At 39.5% G+C, this 19,684-nt stretch overlaps 1 protein-coding gene across 2 annotated transcripts in view; it reads right to left on the bottom strand.

The window, feature by feature from the left end:
• Positions 1–19,684, bottom strand: part of SPIDR (scaffold protein involved in DNA repair) — a 334,647-nt gene that overhangs the window by 173,682 nt on the left and 141,281 nt on the right. For both annotated transcript variants that reach the window (XM_082601006.1, XM_082601005.1), the window contains exon 8: positions 17,811–18,024. In XM_082601006.1, the coding sequence (XP_082457132.1) occupies positions 17,811–18,024 (214 nt within the window). The remainder of the gene's footprint in view (positions 1–17,810; positions 18,025–19,684) is intronic.

The following is a 19,684-nucleotide window of genomic DNA, read 5'->3' on the forward strand; positions in this document are numbered from 1 at the left end:
CACTCTGTATGACAGTCTCTAGATCCATCCACATCTCAACAAATGACTCAATTTCGTTCCTTTTTATGGCTGAGTAACATTCCATTGTATATATGTACATCTTCTTTATCCATTCATCTGTCAATGGGCATTTAGGTTGCTTCCATGACCTGGCTATTGTAAATAGTGCTGCAGTGAACACTGGGGTGTATGTGTTTTTTTGAATTATGGTTTTCCCTGGGTATATGCCCAGTAGTGGGATTGCTGGATCATATGGTAATTCTATTTTTAGTTTTTTAAGGAACCTCCATACTGTTCTCCATGGTGGCTGTATCAATTTACATTCCCACCAACAGTGAAAGACGGTTCCTTTTCTCCACACCCTCTCCAGCATTTGCTGTTTGTAGATTTTCTGATGATGCCCATTCTAACTGGTGTGAGGTGATACCTCATTGTAGTTTTGATTTGCATTTCTCTCATAATTAGTGATGTTGAGCAGCTTTTCATGTGCTTCTCGGTCATCTGTATGTCTTCTTTGGAGAAATGTCTATTTAGGTCTTCTGCCCATTTTTGGATTGGGTTGTCTGTTTTTTTAAATACTGAGCTGCATGAGCTGTGTATATATTTTGGAGATTAATGCTTTGTCTGCTGATTCATTTGCAAATATTTTCTTCCATTCTGAGGGTTGTCTTTTCGTCTTGTTTATGGTTTCCCTTGCTGTGCAAAAGATTTGAAGTTTCATTAGGTCCCATTTGTTTATTTTTGTTTTTATTTCCATTACTCTAGGAGGTGGATCAAAAAAGATCTTGCTGTGATTTATGTCAAAGAGTGTTCTTTGTATGCTTTCCTCTAAGGGTTTTATAGTGTCCGGTATTACATTTAGGTCTCTAATCCATTTTGAGTTTATTTTTGTGCATGGTGTTAGGGAGTGTTCTAATTTCATTCTTTTACATGTAGCTGTCCAGTTTTCCCAGCACCACTTACTGAAGAGACTGTCTTTTCTCCATTGTATATCCTTGCCTCCTTTGTCACAGATTAGTTGACCATAGGTGTGTGGATTTATCTCTGGGCTTTCTATCTTGTTCCATTATTCTCTGTTTCTGTTTTTGTGCCAGTACCATATTGTCTTGATTACTGTAGCTTTGTGGTATACTCTGAAGTCAGGGAGTCTGATTCCTCCAGCTCCGTTTTTCTCCCTCGACTGCTTTGGCTATTCGGGGTCTTCTGTGTCTCCATACAAGTTTTAAGATTTTTTGTTCTAGTTCCACAAAAAATGCCATTGGTAATTTGATAGGGATTGCACTGAATCTGTAGATTGCTTTGGGTACTATAGTCATTTTCACAATATTGATTCTTCCAATCCAAGAACATGGTATATCTCTCCATCTGTTGGTATCATCTTTAATTTCTTTCATCAGTAAGTTTAAGAAAATTGAAATCATATCAGACATCTTTTCTGAACACAATGCTATGAGATTAGAAATGAATTACAGGGAAGAAAACATAAAAAACACAAACACATGGAGGCTAAACAATACGTTACTAAATAACCAAGAGATCACTGAAGAAATCAAAGAGGAAATCAAAAATACCTAGAGACAAATGACAATGAAATCACGACGATCCAAATCCTATGGGATGCAGCAAAAGCAGTTCTAAGAGGGAAGTTTATAGCTATACAAGCCTACCTCAAGAAACAAGAAAAATCTCAAATAAACAATCTAACTTTACACCTAAAGGAACTAGAGAAAGAAGAACAAACAAAACTCAAAGTTAGCAGAAGGAAAGAAATCATAAAGATCAGAGCAGAAATAAATGAAATAGAAACAAAGAAAACAATAGCAAAGATCAATAAAACTAAAAGCTGGTTCTTTGAGAAGATAAACAAAATTGATAAACCATTAGCCAGACTGATCAAGAAAAAGAGGGAGAGGGCTCAAATCAATAAAATTAGAAATGAAAAAGGAGAAGTTACAACAGACACTGCAGAAATACAAAGCATCCTAAGAGACTACTACAAGCAACTCTATGCCAATAAATGGACAATCTGGAAGAAATGGACAAATTCTTAGAAAGGTATAACCTTCCAAGACTGAACCAGGAGGAAATAGAAAATATGAGCAGGTCAATCACAAGTAATAAAACTGAAACTGTGATTAAAAATCTTCCAACAAACAAAAGCTCAGGACCAGATGGCTTCACAGGTGAATTCTATCAAACATTTAGAGAAGAGCTAACACCCATCCTTCTCAAACTCTTCCAAAAAAGTGCAGAGGAAGGAACACTCCCAAACTCATTTTATGAGGCCACCATCACCCTGATACCAAAACCAGACAAAGATACTACAAAAAAAGAAAATTACAGACCAATATCACTGATGAATATGGATGCAAAAATCCTCAACAAAATACTAGCAAACAGAATCCAACAACACATTAAAAGGATCATACACCACGATCAAGTGGGATTTATCCCAGGGATGCAAGGATTCTTCAACATACGCAAATCAATCAATGTGATACACCATATTAACAAATTGAAGAAGAAAAACCATATGATCATCTCAATAGATGCAGAAAAAGCTTCTGACAAAATTCAACACCCATTTACGATAAAAAAAAACTCTCCAGAAAGTGGGCGTAGAGGGAACCTACCTGAACATAATAAAGGCCATATACGACAAACCCACAGCAAACATCATTCTCAATGGTGAAAAACTGAAAGCACTTCCTTTAAGATCAGGGACAAGACAAGGATGTCCACTCTCATCACTATTATTCAACATCGTTTGGAAGTCCTAGCCATGGCAATCAGAGAATAAATAAAAGGAATACAAATTGGAAAAGAAGAAGTAAAAGTGTCACTGTTTGCAGATGACATGATACTATACACAGAGAATCCTAAAGATGCCACCAGAAAACTACTAGAGCTAATCAATGAATTTGGTAAAGTTGCAGGATATAAAATTAATGCATAGAAATCTCTTGCATTCCTGTACACTAATGATGAAAAATCTGAAAGTGAAATTAAGGAAACACTCCCCTTTACCACTGCAACAAAAAGAATAAAATACCTAGGAATAAACCTGCTGCTCAGTTCCTGAGCACAATTTTTTAAATTGGTAAACCTTACTTCCCCTACGTTACATTCTATTAGCTTATTAAAAATTCCGGCCACAATTTGTACCAAATTCCTTCCTGACAAACTGCCCTAGACCCCTCACATTCCTGCTCTGGAAGAGCAGGGCAGTTTCAGGCTGTTTTCTAGTCACTGTTCAGCACAAGAATTGTACCACCGGGAGGAGAAATCTCAGCAAGAGCATCAACTGCAGCTCTCATTGCTTTTCCTCCTCTCAGTCAGTTGTGGTATGTGCTGCAGAGCTCATTAAAGACACCTGTCTGGGGCTTCCCTGGTGGCGCAGTGGTTGAGAGTCCGCCTGCCGATGCAGGGGACACGGGTTCGTGCCCCGGTCTGGGAAGATCCCACATGCCGCGGAGCGGCTGGGCCCGTGAGCCATGGCCGCTGAGCCTGCGCGTCCGGAGCCTGTGCCCCGCAACGGGAGAGGCCACAACAGCGAGAGGCCCGCATACCGCAAAAAAAAAAAAAAGACACCTGTCTATGACACTGTGACAGAAGCTGTACCCACATGGCCATCAAAGCCAGGAGAAACCAGTCTCCTAACAGATCAGATCATTCTAGCAACGTAAAACAAAACTGTGTTCCACATCCTTTTAAAAATTTTATCTCACTGACTTTATACCACTTTGGGATGAGATGAATGTTGCACTAACGAAAATAAATAGAAATAACTATTCAAAAGCAAATCACATATTATTTTATTACCATAAGCTAGGAATGACCTTGACGAGCTACTCCCTCTGCTAGTTAAAAGTGGCTTCAGATCAATTATTGAAAAACCAAAGTTGTCTTATTTGGTAAATATTTCCCCATACTCAACAGGTTTACAGCTGATAACCTTAGGTAAATCATTCAGTTGTACATTTTATAGCCAGTTTATCTTGGTGGGTCCATCTGATGTCACACTGCAATCCCACTTTATGAGTATTTTTTGTGATCACTTTTTTTTTTTAATTTAATTTAATTTTATTTTTTTGCTTTATAACAAATTTAATCAGTTATACATATACATATGTTTCCATATCCCCTCCCTTTTGCGTCTCCCTCCCACCCTCCCTATCCCACCCCTCCAGGCGGTCACAAAGTACCGAGCTGATCTCCCTGTGCTATGCGGCTGCTTCCCACTAGATATCTACCTCACGTTTGGTAGTGTATATATGTCCATGCCGCTCTTTCACTTTGTCACAGCTTACCCTTCCCCCTCCCCATATCCTCAAGTCCATTCTCTAGTAGGTCTGTGCCTTTATTCCTGTCTTACCCCTATGTTCTTCATGACATTTTTTTTTCTTAAATTCCATATATATGTGTTAGCATACAGTATTTGTCTTTCTCTTTCTGACTTACTTCACTCTGTATGACAGACTCTAGGTCTATCCACCTCATTACAAATAGCTCAATTTCATTTCTTTTTATGGCTGAGTAATATTCCATTGTATATATGTGCCACATCTTCTTTATCCATTCATCCGATGATGGACACTTAGGTTGTTTCCATCTCCGGGCTATTGTAAATAGGGCTGCTATGAACATTTTGGTACATGTCTCTTTTTGAATTATGGTTTTCTCAGGGTATATGCCCAGTAGTGGGATTGCTGGGTCATATGGTAGTTCTATTTGTAGTTTTTTAAGGAACCTCCATACCGTTCTCCATAGCGGCTGTACCAATTCACATTCCCACCAACAGTGCAAGAGTGTTCCCTTTTTTCCACACCCTCTGCAGCATTTATTGTTTCTAGATTTTTTGATGATGGCCATTCTGACTGGTGTGAGATGATATCTCATTGTAGTTTTGATTTGCATTTCTCTAATGAGTAAAGATGTTGAGCATCCTTTCATGTGTTTGTTGGCAGTCTGTATATCTTCTGTGGAGAAATGTCTATTTAGGTCTTCTGCCCATTTTTGGATTGGGTTGTTTGTTTTTTTGTTATTGAGCTGCATGAGCTGCTTATAAATTTTGGAGATTAATCCTTTGTCAGTTGCTTCATTTGCAAATATTTTCTCTTTTTTAATGGAGGAATACGTGCTTGGTAACACTCAGAAATGTTACTACTTTATCAGGTAGAACCTCAAGGACTTCATCCACAGTGACTGTGTGTTGAGAGTACACCCAGAATGTCTTTTCTGGGGCAATCGTGGTTCTGCTGCAGGTATGCCTGTGGCGCCGCTGTAGGCTGAATGTTTGTATACCTCCCAAGTTTACACATGGCCTCCTAATGTCCAAAGTGATGGAGGTGAGATCTTTGAAAGGTGATTAGGTCATGAGAGTGGACCCCTCATAAATAAGATTAGTGCCCTGTTAAAGAGACCCCAGAGAGCTCCCCAGCCCCTTCTGCCATGTGAGGATACAGGGAGAAGATGGCCATCGATGAACCAGGGAACAGTCCTAACCAGACACTGAATCTGCCAGGCCCTGACCTGGACTTCCAGCCCCCAGAACTCTTGAAGTAGGAATTTCTGTTGTTCATTAGCCACCCAGTCTACAGTAATTCGTTACAGCAGCAGGGGAAGAGCTGAGTGAGCACTCAGTTCAGGTGCACGTCTTAGGCTCCCCACTTGCATCACCCTTAGCTCACCTGACCTTAACGCAGTTGGCTGATTTCTGTTAACCAGAAACGGAGACGATCCTGAGTCTGTCCCACCTGTTCTCTATCTTTGTGCAGGTGCTACCGTCTGTGAGATTAGAAAACCCAAACTTCCAGGCTAAGAGAGTTGCTTCCCCTCCACTCATCCTCCTAGTACTCTCAGGGCCCAGCTGCTTCTCCTCACGGCTGCTGTCTGGACTGGCTAGCCCTTTCGCTGCCCTTCACCTCCTCACTGCAAGAACCTCCTCAGAAGTGTGCATGTCGGTAGGCACAGTGCCCCACCCCTGCTCCAACTAATTCTTCGCAGTATTTCTGGTGAATTTTCCAAATGCAGGCCTAATTAAGTGCTCCGCTACCTCCTTTAATTTCCAGACTAAGTCTGTACCTGGCACACAGCACAAGCCCTTCAGGGCCCAGATGCTGCTAGCTTCATCCACAGCCACACACCTTCCTCTCTATGATCAGCCTCCTCCACGCTCCTCGAGGGAGTCACTGCCCCCAATCCTAGCCAGACGGACCCTCCTGCTCACTCTTCAGACCTGTGCGCAGCTCTACCGTCCGGAGGCTGCCTGTATCAGGGCTCCCTCTGCCTCCCCGAGCTCCTGATTGTGACTCTGCACGTTCTCCCACACACCACGCTGTGGCTGGCTGCTTACAGGACAGTCACCGCTACTGCAATGGCAACTCCGTTATGGTACTGACATGATCGTATCCCCAGCACTGGCCACTCTAAAAATATCCGCTGAGTGAAACAAAGAATGAAAATATGTCAGCAGTATAACTTTAAACTCATTGCGACCTAATACTTATCAAGAGACAGCCAAAAAGAAATAATGTTAACAAGGATTAGCTTAAAATTATTCCTCTTTTATGCTTTCCTCTAGATATCCTAAAAAGTACTCCTGTATTAAGTATATCACTAACAGATTTTTTTAAAAATTATCTGTGTTGTAGAAAGCTCTAGCAATTAGTGTGAATAAACAGCTAAAATTCACTGAGCGACTACCTTACTGACACTAGTAACAGACACACTGTTTCATTAAGTTTAACATACCCCTTGAGGTATCTTTATCTCCATTTCACTCATTTAGGTACTATGCTCACAGATGCTCAAAACATTCCCAAGATAAGAGAGCCGATAAACACTATACAATCCACAATCTCACTGAATAGCACTGAGCTCTTATGCTGGCAGCTTGCACAAACAGATGTCAAGAGAAAGAATCCCCACTCAACTGGTTATTATATTTGCTATACTTTCTAGTTTTACTTCTATATTACAGCTGTGTCCTTTTCCTTTTAAGAACACTTTTCTAAGGGATCGCTACCAGACGTGGCAGTACTTTTTATGTGTACTGGATCTGTTTGCATGCAGAGCCTTGAGCCTCAGTGTTGAATAAGTCTCCTCCTTTACCACTGCTTGCTTGATTCTCTTGCATGTAGATTTCCATATTCATTGAAACCTGATACTTTTAAGGCCACTTAAAATCCATTTTGGACAAGACAGAATACATAAACAAATAAATGTGAACTGCTGACTTAGGTACGTGGAGAATCAGAAGTACTGGGGTAGAGGCGATTGTCCAGGGATGGGCAGTTAAGATAAGTGAGGGGTGAGGTGCCTAACAGAGAGGAGAAACAGAAGGCAACGAGTGGGGAACTCAGATGCCACTGACTGGTGTTTCCAACTTAATCATTACAGTTCAACCTCAGATACCATTTCTTGAGCTGCTACTACTTATTGGCAGCCTTCTGGGTGCTTACACATGACGTTTTCATAATCTCCTTGAACAAGCCAATGAGATAGCTATTAATGCTCTGTGTCACACCTGTGGAAAAGGAGAATCATGGCAATCAAAGAGCTTGCCCCTGCATATCTAATATCCTGACTTTTCCAGTTGCTGCCTGAAGGCTGGACTTACAATTAGCCTACATCACAGAGCTAAAGGGGCAAGGAATTAGTACAGTAAGTGCCCTACACATGAACCTTCAAGTTTGCAAACTTTCAAAGATGCTAACGTGCATTTGCATGTCCAATCACGTAAGTTAGTTCATGTGTCTGGTGTACACTGTCATATGGGTGCATCCTCTACAAGTGGTTGTGGTTTTGCGTGCCTTACTGTAACAGTACTATATAGGGTATAGCATCTTTATTTCAACCCAGGATGTCCGGAAGCAAGCGTAAAAGCAGCGGTGAGGCAGCTGGTAGTGCTAAGAAGAGATCTGCAACGCAGGAAACGGCAAGAGGATTTTCTTTATGTGAGGAGGCACTGTCAGTGTTTGAGGCACAGGACCCGAACGCGGAACGGCACACGAAGGTCGCAGCAGCCGTTCAGAATGCAATCCAGTGCTACCGTGTCATCTATGACGAGAAAAAAAGAGCTGCTACCCAGACATCACTGGACCGTTTTCTCAAGGGGGCAGATAGAAGTGAATCCAGCAAGGAACCCGAACCTGTGCCACCAATGTCAGGCTTGAGTGACACTGCAGGTCGCCCTCCGTCTCCTACCATCTCCCACCTCCAGTCAGTAACTCTTCCTGCCTGTTCACTCGATGCCAGCCCCTGGATGCCAGCTGTTGTACTGTACTACTGTACTTTTCAAGGTACTGTACTGTAAGATTAAAAAGGTTTTTTCTTTTTTGCGTTTTTTGATGTGTTATTTGTGTGAAAACTATTATAAACCTATTAAAGTACAGTACTATATAGCAGATTGTGTTACTTGGATACCTAGGCTAACTTTGGTGGACTTACAAACAAACTGGACTTACGAACGCGTCATATGTAGGGGACTTCCTGTATAGTCACATTGTGAGGTACGGTGGGGGTTAGAACTTCAATATATGCATTTAAAGGGAACACAATTCAGTCTGTAACAACTTTTGTGGCCTAACATCTGGGTTTAGTTGGAGAACATTCTATGCACAGTTAAGAAGAATATATATTTTGCTGTTTTGCGATGAGAGTGCTCTCTGCATACTTGTTAGGTCTAACTGGTTTATTGTGTCATTCAAGTCTTCCATTTCCTTATTGACCTTCTGTTCATTCTGTTCATCATTGAAAGTGGGATACTGAAGTCTCCAACTATTTACTGTAGATTTGACTATTTTCCCTTCAATTCTTTCAATTTTTGCTTCACATATTTTGGGGGCTCCTTTGTTAGGTACATGTATGTTTAGAATTGTTACATCTTATATTGAATCTTTTACCAACATATAATATCCTTCTTCATTTCTCATAACCTTTTTTTTTTTAATTTAAAATCTATTTTTCCTGACAATAATACATCTGCCCAGGTTCTCTTTTAGTTACTATTTGTATGAGATATATATTTGTTTGTTTTACTTTCAACCACTTTGTGACCTATATCCAAATCGAGTTTCTTGTAGATAGCATATAGATAAAACCTGGGTTTTTTCTTTTTTTTTTTTTTTTAAATCCAATCTGCTAGGCTCTAACTTTTAATAGTTTGGTTTCATAGTTTTACATTTAATGTGATTACTGATAAGGAAGGTTTTATTTCTACCATTTAGCTATTGTTTTCTGTATGCCTTATATGTTTTACTTTTTGTTCTTCAGTTTCCTCATAACTGCTTTTCTTTTTTTAACTTAGGTGGGGCTTATTTTTGGTATTGTGCTATTTTAATTATTTTTTCCCTTTGTCTACATTTTTGAGTTATTTTCTTAACTTTTACCTTAGAATTACAATTACTATTTTAAAAGTGTAACAACCTATTTTGGAAAATACCAAGATTACATCTTTATACATTGTATTCTCATTAACACAGATTTATAAAGTATATTAATATTTCTCTTAAATCATAGAGGAGAAAGAGAACATAACAAACAATACCAAAAATACAATAACATTGCCTTTTATATTCACCTTTGTAGTTACTTTTCCCAATGTTCTTCATTTTTTCTTGGGTTCAAGTTGCCTCTTTTTTTTTTTTTTTTTTTAGATTTTTTTTTTTGATGTGGACCATTTAATTTTTTTAAGTCTTTATTGAATTTGTTACAATATTGCTTCTGTTTTATGTTTTGGTTTTTGGCTGTGAGGCATGTGGGATCATAGCTCTCTGACCAGGGATCGAACCCGCACCCCCTGCATTGGAAGGTAAAGTCTTAACCACTGGACCACCAGGGAAGTCCTCAAGTTGCTGTTTAGTATCCTTTTGTTTCAGCCTGAAGGACTCCCTTTAGTATTTCTCCTAAGGTAGGTCTACTGGTAATAAATGCCGTTCAGCTATTGATATCTGGAAATGTCTTAATTTCTCTTTCATTCTTGAAGGGTAGTTTTACCAGAGAGATAATTCTTGGTTGACAGGTTTGGTTTTTTTTTTTTTTTCCTTTCTTGTTTTAAGTATGTCATCAACTGCTTTCTGACCCCACAGTTTTTTGTTTGTTTGTTTTAAACATGTCCCAATTTATTTTATAAGGCCCTAATAATTTTGAAACCAATAGGGACATTACAAGAAAGGACAGTGTAGGCCAATTTCTCTCATGCATACAGATGCAAAAATTCTAAACTAGATGTTAGGAGATTAATTCCAACAATACATAAAAATGATACACATTACCTATAAGTGGGCATTATTCCAGGAATTCTCAAAGATGATATACAAAAACACAGTATGCATAGGCTCAGCATTAGTAGTCATCAATAAAATGCCATTTAAAATGAGACTTTTTTTTTTTTTCGGTACGCGGGCCTCTCACCATTGTGGCCTCTCCCGCTGCGGAGCACAGGCTCCGGACGCGCAGGCTCAGCGGCCACGGCTCACAGGCCTAGCCGCTCTGCGGCATGTGGGATCTTCCCGGACCGGGGCACGAACCCGTGTCCCCTGCATCGGCAGGCGGACTCTCAACCACTGCGCCACCAGGGAAGCCCAAAATGAGACTTTTTACTTACTTTTTTATTGAAATCTAGTTGACTTACAATGCTGTGTTAATTTCTGCTGTACAACAAAGTGACTCAGTTATACGCATATATACATTCTTTTTTATATTCTTTTCCATTATGGTTTATCACAGGATATTGAATACAGTTCCCTGTGCTAAAAAGTAGGACCCTGTTTATGCATTCTGTATGTAACAGTTTGCACCTACTAACCCCAAACTCCCAGTCCATCCCTCCCCGACCCTGCCTCCCCCTTGGTAACCACAAGTCTGTTCTCTATGTCTGTGAGTTTGCTTGTTTTGTAAATAGGTTCATTTGTGCCATATTCTAGATTCCACATATAAGTGATATCATCTGGTATGTCTTTCTCTGACTTAACCTCACTTAGTATGATAATCTCTAGTCACATCCATGACCCCACAGTTTTCAATGAGATATCAGCTCTTAATATTATTGAGGATCCCTTGTACATGACAAGTTCCTTTTATATTTCTGCTTTCAAAAGTTTTTGTCTTTAGATTTTGACAATTTCACTACAATATGTCTTGGTGTGGATCTCTTTTATTTTATTGTGTTTGGAGATCACTTACCTCCCTAGATACATATATTTATGTCTTTCATCAGATCTGGGGAGGGGGGTTTCACCCATTATTTCTTCAAATATTTTTTCTGATGTTTCCTCTCTTCTTCTAGTACTCCTATAATGCACATGTTTCTCTATTTGATAGACATATCCCACAGGTCTCTCAGGGTCTTTTCATTTTTCTTTCTGTTCCTCAGACTATATAAGTTCAATTGTCTTATCTTCAAGTTCAGTTATCTTTTGTTTCACTTGTTTAAATCTGTTGTAGAACCTCTCTGGTGAGTTTTAAAATTTAAGTTATTGTATTTGGGTTGGCCAAAAAGTTCCTTTGGTTTTTAAGTAAAAATAAAAGATACATTTTTTCATTTTCACCAAGAACTTTATTTAACAATGTATTCACCATTTTGTTCCACTACCTTCTGTCATTTTTCAGGCAACTTCAAATTCCATCCTCCCAAAACTTTTTTATCTTTTTGAGCAAAGAACTGTTCCAGGTGCCTTTTACAGTCTTCCAGGGAATCGAAATTTCTTCCATTAAGAGAATTTTGTGGAGACTAAAATAAATGGAAATCCGAAGGTGCAATGTCTGGGGGATACAGTGGATAAATCAGAACTGCCCAGCAAAGCTGTAACAGTTTTTGCCTGGTCATCAAAGAAACATGAGGTTTTGTGTTATCCTGATGGAAGATTATGCATTTTCTGTTGACTAATTCCAGACACTTTTTGTCGAGTGCTGCTTTCAGTCGGCCTCATTGGGAGCAGTACTCGTTGGAATTAATTGTTTGGTTTTCCAGAAGGAGCTCATAATAGAGGACTCCCTTCCAATCCCACCACATAAGCAAAACCACCTTCTTCGGATGAAGACCAGGCTTTGGCGTGGCTGGTGGTGGTTCATTTCACTTGCCCCACTATCTCTTCCATTCCACATTATTGTACAGTATCCACTTTTCTTTGCCTGTCACTATTTATTTTAAAAATGGAACGTTTTCCTTACGTTTCAGTAGAGAATCGCATGTGGAAATACGGTCAAGAATGTTTTATTTCGTTTAACTTATGTGGAACCCAAACATCAAAGTGACTAACATAACCAAGCTGGTACAAATGATTTTCAACACTTGATTTGGATATTTTGAGTATGTTGGCTGTCTCCTGCGTGGTATAACTCTGATTGTTCTCAACTGATGTCTTGATTTGATCACTGTCAACTTCAACTGGTCTACCCAACCACGGAGCATCATCCAGAGAGAAATCTCTAACACAAAACTTCGCAAACCACCTTTGACATGTTCAATCAGTCACAGCACCTTCTCCATACACTGCACAAATCTTTTTTTGCGTTTTTACCTTTCTTGAAATAATAAAGCATAATATGCCAAAAATGTTGCCTTTTTTCTCCATCTTCAATATTAAAATGGCTACACAAAAACTCACCAATTTTGGTAAGTTTTTTTTAATGCACTGATATGACAGCTGTCACCATACAGTCTAACGACATTGCTTTGAATGAAGTGAAAAGACAACTAAGCGCGACTAGACCCATCTTACGGAAAAAAACTGAACAAACTGTTTGGCCAAGCCAGTACTCTTCAGCTCCAGAATTTCTCTTTGCTTTTTATGATTTCTCTATCTTTACTGATACTTTCATTTTGCTCACATATTATTTTCCTGATTTCGTTTAGTTTTTAATCTATAGTAAACCTTTAACTCACTGGAAGTATTTAAGACAGTTGATTTCACATGTCTGACTAATAATTCCAATGTCTGGGCTTCCTCAGCGATGTCAATTTTTTTTTCCTGTGAATGCACCAATTCTTCCCTGTTTCTTTGTATATTTTGTAATTTTTGTTGAAAATTGGACATTTCAGTATTATTTTGGGGTAACTCTGGGAATTTAATTCTTCCATTCCACAGGGACTGCTGAAGCTTAACTTACTGAGAGCTGGATTCATCCATTTATGAATTTTCCATACAATTTTGTAAGTTGTGTGCTCCTTGTCTTGTGTAGCAAAGTGGTATTTTTGTTTCATTGTCTCTGTCATCAGCTAGACCTGACAAAGATTCACTTAAATGTTTGGTTCCAAACAGCAGGGAGGTAGACATGTACTGTCTCTTTAACTCTCCTGGAAACCACTTCAGCCTGTGAAGGGGCTGGAAAAATGGCCACTAGTCTCTGTGCCAGAGCCTCAGTGATCAAAGCTTCATTCAGCAATCAGTACAAACCCTGATATACTGCCCACCCTGGCTCTAGCATTCTGCACCAGGATTGTGGGGATGGGTGATGTGGGACAGTAGCTGCTATCAGCAGCTGAAATTCCCCATTTTTTTTAACATCTTTATTAGAGTATAACTGCTTTACAATGGTGTGTTAGTTTCTGCTTTATAACAAAGTAAATCAGCTATACATATACATATATCCCCATATCCCCTCCCCCTCTTACATCTCTCTCCCACCCTCCCTGTCCCCACCCCTCTAGGTGGTCACAAAGCACCAAGCTGATCTCCCTGTGCTATGCGGCTGCTTCCCACCAGCTATTTTACATTTGGTAGTGTATATATGTCCATGCCACTCTCTCACTTCGTCCCAGCTTACCCTTCCCCCTCCCTGTATTCTTTACCAAAATCTTCCCTAGACCACAAATGTTCAACTCCATAGAATTCTAAAGTCATTACTTCACATGGTTCCTGCCTGTGCAGCAGCTGTTTAGGTGGAGGTATGGGTTCCTGGAACTCCCTGCTCTGCTATGTTTTGAGACACCACTCTCCTTAGCTGCCCTCTTGATCCACTTTCTTAGACTAGGAAGACAGTGGTCACTTGTTTGTATGTTCCCCTCTTCTTCTGCTTCCCTCTATTGTAAATCATAATGCACACTTTCATATTAGATACTCTAAGCACTCCTATAATACAATAACTAGTACACATTTAACCAGCCTTTTCCAAAGTTATTTAAGCACAAAGCCTTTTGGTCATATTCCTATGAAGACCCTGAGGAAAAGTGCCCCAAGGAGCAAGAGCTGACATCTGCTTTTTCTTCTTTCTCATGTAAGCATGAATGATAGATTTCTTTCTCTTCCTCCCTCTAGTTTTTCAGATTATCCAGATTACCATCATGGTGCTCATTTTTTCATTTTCACACTGCACTAGTTTTCTTTTCTATTTATTTCCTCTGAAGACACTCTGTAATTTTGGTGGGAAAAGACTGGCTGTCATAACAGGAAGATAATCTCACCCTATAAACAAACCTTCCACCTATAGCACTGCTTTACTCCTAGCAATTCCTTCATTTCACAGAATCCCAGGTGGCAAAGATGGAGCAGGGGGCTTCCCTGGTGCCGCAGTGGTTGAGAGTCCGCCTGCCGATGCAGGGGACGCGGGTTCGTGCCCCGGTCCGGGAGGATCCCACATGGCACGGAGCGGCTGGGCCCACGAGCCATGTCTGCTGGGCCTGCGTGTCCGGAGCCTGTGCTCCGCAGCGGGAGAGGCCGCAGCAGTGGGAGGCCCGCACACCGCAAAAATAAAAATAAATAAATAAATAAAAAGATGGAGCAGGAACAAAAGCAGCTGTGAACAAGCCTGAGGGCTCTACCTCGGCACTTACCACATGTGGGTTACACTGAAAACCAGACCAGCTGACAGTTTCTCTTTTGGCATCACAGTCTCTCTTGTGTTTACTCAAGGCTTTAGGTATTGCTGGTATCAAGAAGGTACTGCTGACTGTGTCATCAAAATCTGCCCCAAGTCTCCCCATTTTACTACATGGTGCCCTAACTCACTTGTTTCCTCAAGCCAGAAACTCAGAGGAATCTTGTTTCTTGTCTTTCCTTCACAAACCACATCAAATCCATCAGCACATCCTGTTGCTGCCAACTCTGAGATACATACTGAATCTACTGTTTACCATCCTAGTCCAAGTCATCATCTTCCCTCAGACTTGAGCTACTCCCAAAGTCTCCCAGATGCCTCTACTCTGGCCTCGTTCTAAGTTATCCTGCACAAATTTCAAACTGGGTAAGATCACATCCTTCCTTTCCTAGACAGCAGGGAGGATTTAACACACCAGCTCTTTAACATTGTACACATGTTCTCCATCCTCACTTGCTGCCACTCCTGCTGCGGAATTCCCCTTCATCCATATGCACTATGTATATTCCTGCATACACCATGCCACTCTGGCCTCTTGTTCTTTGCTAATTCAGCCTCCTCTACTGCAAATGCCCTCACAGCCCCTTCTTTGGTTCTTTCCAACTTAGCCTTCATAACTTAGATAGAGAATCAGCAACTCCAGGAAGCTACCTCAGTCTGCTCTCTCCCCAGTACACATACACACAGACACACACACTCTCTCTCCCCTACCAACCTATCAGTCATGCTTACCTCTTCACTGCTCTCACATCCTTTGTACAGACCTCTATTATTATACTTCCTAGAGTCTTTATCACATGTTTATTTTACCTTTCTCTTCCACCATAAAGTGAGTCCCTTAATGGCAGAGATGATTTGTCATTCATTTTGAATACTGTTTACCCATTATTTAGCACAAGGCTTATTATACAGTAAGTAAACATCAAAAAATGCTTCTTAGTGAATGTACAAATCAATGAAATACATTGATACATCCTCTCATTCAAACAGGGAACATAACAAGACTGACAACATCTTGATGATTATCTGATACTCAACATTAATCATATAGTTACTGAGTGTCTACCATAGGCCAAGCATTATTCTAGTCACTGGGAATACAGTAGTGAAAAAGTTTTGATTTGGAAGTTCTAGCCAATGCAATAAGAAATGAAACAGGTAAAGAAGCATACGTATTAGGAAGGAAAAAACAAAATTGCTATCATAAGTAACATAATTGTATAAATAGAAAAGTTTTACTACACAAAACAGACATATGAATTGATAAGGATATCCCCCAGACCCCAATGAATATATGAGTAAAAGTTAAGAAAAACAATTTGCAACAGAGAAGCTGTCATCAGTAAATAAATATAAGAGAAAGTATTCAGTTTGACCAGCAGCAGGTACTCTACTATGAGGTTTACAGTTAACTGTATCAAGAAATCACAGCAGCAACAGCAACGACAAACTGTATACCCTTTGGGATTGGCCCATACACACTACTGACGCTATGTATAAAATAGACAACTAATGAGAACATACTGTATAGCACAGGGAACTCTACTTACCGCACTGTTGTGACCTCAATGGGAAGGAAATCCAAAAAGGAGGGGATATATGTATATGTATAGCTGATTCATTCTGCTGTGCAGTAGAGACTAACACAACATTGTAAAGCAAATATACTCCAATAAAAATTAATTAAAAGCAAAAAAAAAAGGTATATCCTTTAATCCACTAAAACAGTTCCTAAAATCTACTCTGAGAAATAATCTGAAATATGTAAATACGTATATATGAATATCTATTAAACAGTTATTTATGTTAGCAAAAGAATGGATATATACTATATGCTGAGAATATGGAAAGAGTAAAGAAATTATAATGTGCAGTCGTAAAAATGTTGACGGTGGTATTGACGTGACTGCTGAGAAACTGTCAGCAGTGGAAACAGCTATAAGCTTTACAAGTTATTATGGTAACAATATATTGAGAAGCACAAAACCCACATTCAAAGATGTTTACTGCATCAGAAGTCACGATCACGGTCACCCGGAGCAGGAGGGAGAGGAAGGAAAGGGGAGAGCGTTGCAGTCTCAGGTATGGACTGCATTCTATTTCTTGGACTGGACAGAAATGTATTCACTTTGTGATGACTTGATGAAATGTATACTTATAATCTGCATATGATTCTATACGTATATTATATTGTTCAATTTTAAAATGTATTAGAAATTTAAATAAAATAAAGTAATGCAAGTTACCCTCTGATATCCTCAGCCTGTTTGTGGAAGAATTTAATTAGAGACTGATGATCACTCACTATGGACACAATGAAAAGATCCCTCCTCTGGGGAGGAAGTTTAACTTAAAGATCTTTAAGTTGAATTCAAACCTAAGAATTTAACAGATGAATGAAACTTAAAAACTGTCAATAAAATTAACAGCCCTTAAAACAAGTCTGCTCAAACCTTCCCTCTTCTTTTGGTGGTAAAAATTAATACCCTATATGCAGAAGAACACAAACATGGTATCCTCAAAAATAATTTCTGATCCACTAATGACCACTTATGCCCCTGAAGATCAAACCCTATTATGTCTTAATTCGTGATTTTTATCCCCCTAAAGTAATTAGCAAAGAAGTATTAAATTAATGTGTATTATACTATTGTCACATAATTACTCTTACGAAAATTATATTTCTAAGAAAGACAGAAACAAAAACAGCCAGATTTCATAACAACACACCACTTAAGCAGGAATCTTGATGTGCTTGTTTCTCCCTCACCACCTCCCCACCCGCGCCAAATTATCAAAAATTTGCTACCCGAAGTACAAACGAGCCATCAGAGACAGTTCAGAGCTTCTGTTACATAAAATCTATGTCAAATCCTGGCTCCATCCCCTGGCAGTACCATATAATAAAGTGACAAAAATGTTCCTGATAAAAAGGTCTTTTGAGACAAACTCACAGTTGGTTACTGTGGGGATCAGTTCTCTGCACTCACCAGGGAGGGTAGATACGGATGATGTCTTGTGGAAGTCCCCTGAGGCAGCGTGCAGTCTCCTTGGCGAAGAGAACCTTCAGGCCAGTCCCAGGGGCCCCACCCTGAGAAGAGCTGTCAGCCTGCAGCCCCGATAACTGCTCACACATTGCAACTTGGATGGTGCATTCCTCATGAAGCTCTAGAATTTTCACAGTTAATATACCAGATTTTATACCTAGAAGGTGAAGAAAAGAACAAAAGCAAAAATGAAGTCTAAAAGACATATGGTCCAAGTGTGAATAAAATTGTCATGAAAAAGAGAATCACTTTCAGATAGCTTTCTTCACCTGGAGAAAATGGTCTATATATTGATACTTTGCAAAGTAAAATACAGACTCTAACATGCTCATGATAACATATTTTTTTAAATCAATATAACCTGTATGTTGCATTTAATATATACATTTTAAGCAACGTAAGAAACAGTTTTCTATCATGAAGAAACAGTCTTGCACATACGGAAAACTCAGATCCATCACTTCACAAAGCATGTTTTCACTCCAAAACTTGAACCCTTTCAAAAATCACAACAAAAGCAGTATGACCAGGTCCTCTCCACCTCATTACCTGCTTTGATTGTCTACTTTGAAATGATGCAGTATGACTGGCCGGCTGCAAGTATTCTAACGATCGTGGACATTCAAAGTTGAGGATTTCTGTGGACTGATGGGAGTTAGGGCTCTAGATTTAAATGGGTGGAATTCGATCTGGATTCAATCACTCGGTCTCTTATTAATTAAGTTGGCCAAGTTACACAGCATTTCAACACCTCATTTTTCTCATGTGTAAACTGGGGATCATGCCACCTGCCTCGATTAACATTTTTAAGAATTAAGTAAGATAAATAAAGTTGAGAGTGTGCATAGCCTATAACCCGGAAATCCCAGCCATGTACCCAGGAACTCTGTCACATACACCAGGAGATCAGGACAAGGCTGCACATCTCAGTGTTGTTTGTAAGAGGAGGAAACGCAGCACCAGTCCATAGCCAATGGGTAAACTGTGGTGGGTTCATGGAAGAGACACTCTACCGAAGCTTATGTGAATGGACCTGATCTGTACATATCAGCTTGGAGAGATCTCAAATACAAGAGGGGTAAACAGATACGTACAGCCTAACACCCATAATGTTATTTTTCTTAAACACAAAGACCAATAAAATATTGTTACATATACATATGTCATACAAGTACATAAATATGGACTAGCAGGACACACAGAAAACTCGTTGTAACTGTTGAATCATGCGAGAAAGAGGAGTGTGACTCAGGAAGGGAACCCAGGGGATTTCAAACTTATCTGCCATATTGTTTGTTATAAAAATATGTGAAGCAAAAATGACAAAAGATTAATATGTGTTATTAATTCTAGGTAGTAAATACACTTTTTTTTATTACTCTCTGCTTTTTAGTTAAAAAAATAAATGAATTAAATGAGATAAAACCGAAGTGTCTGGCACAGTGCCTTGCTAATAACAGACACCAATATGACTTTCATTACCACTTTAGCTAACTGGTTAACAGTGAGTATAAAAATTAACATTTAAACAGTACCAGCGTCTTAGTTATATAGTTTAATTTCGTTTCCATTTCTTTCTCCCTTTCACTTTTCTCTAGTCATTTTCCCCTGGACCCCAAGTTTTCCACGCCCTCCTCTCTCTGAGTGCCACCAGCAAGCGTTCATGTATGAAGCAAGGTCATGGCATCTCCCCAGAGCACTATCTGGAACTATGATTTCTAAGTATGTGTCTATCGTGAGACTGTTTCTTAAGGCAAGAAGGAAACAGAATGGGGAAGGATGTGACCAAGCGCATCCTAAGCTGTGCTGGCTCAGCT

This window comes from Mesoplodon mirus (assembly GCF_964341445.2).
Source record: "Mesoplodon mirus genome assembly, chromosome: 16".
Lineage (NCBI taxonomy): Eukaryota > Metazoa > Chordata > Mammalia > Artiodactyla > Ziphiidae > Mesoplodon > Mesoplodon mirus.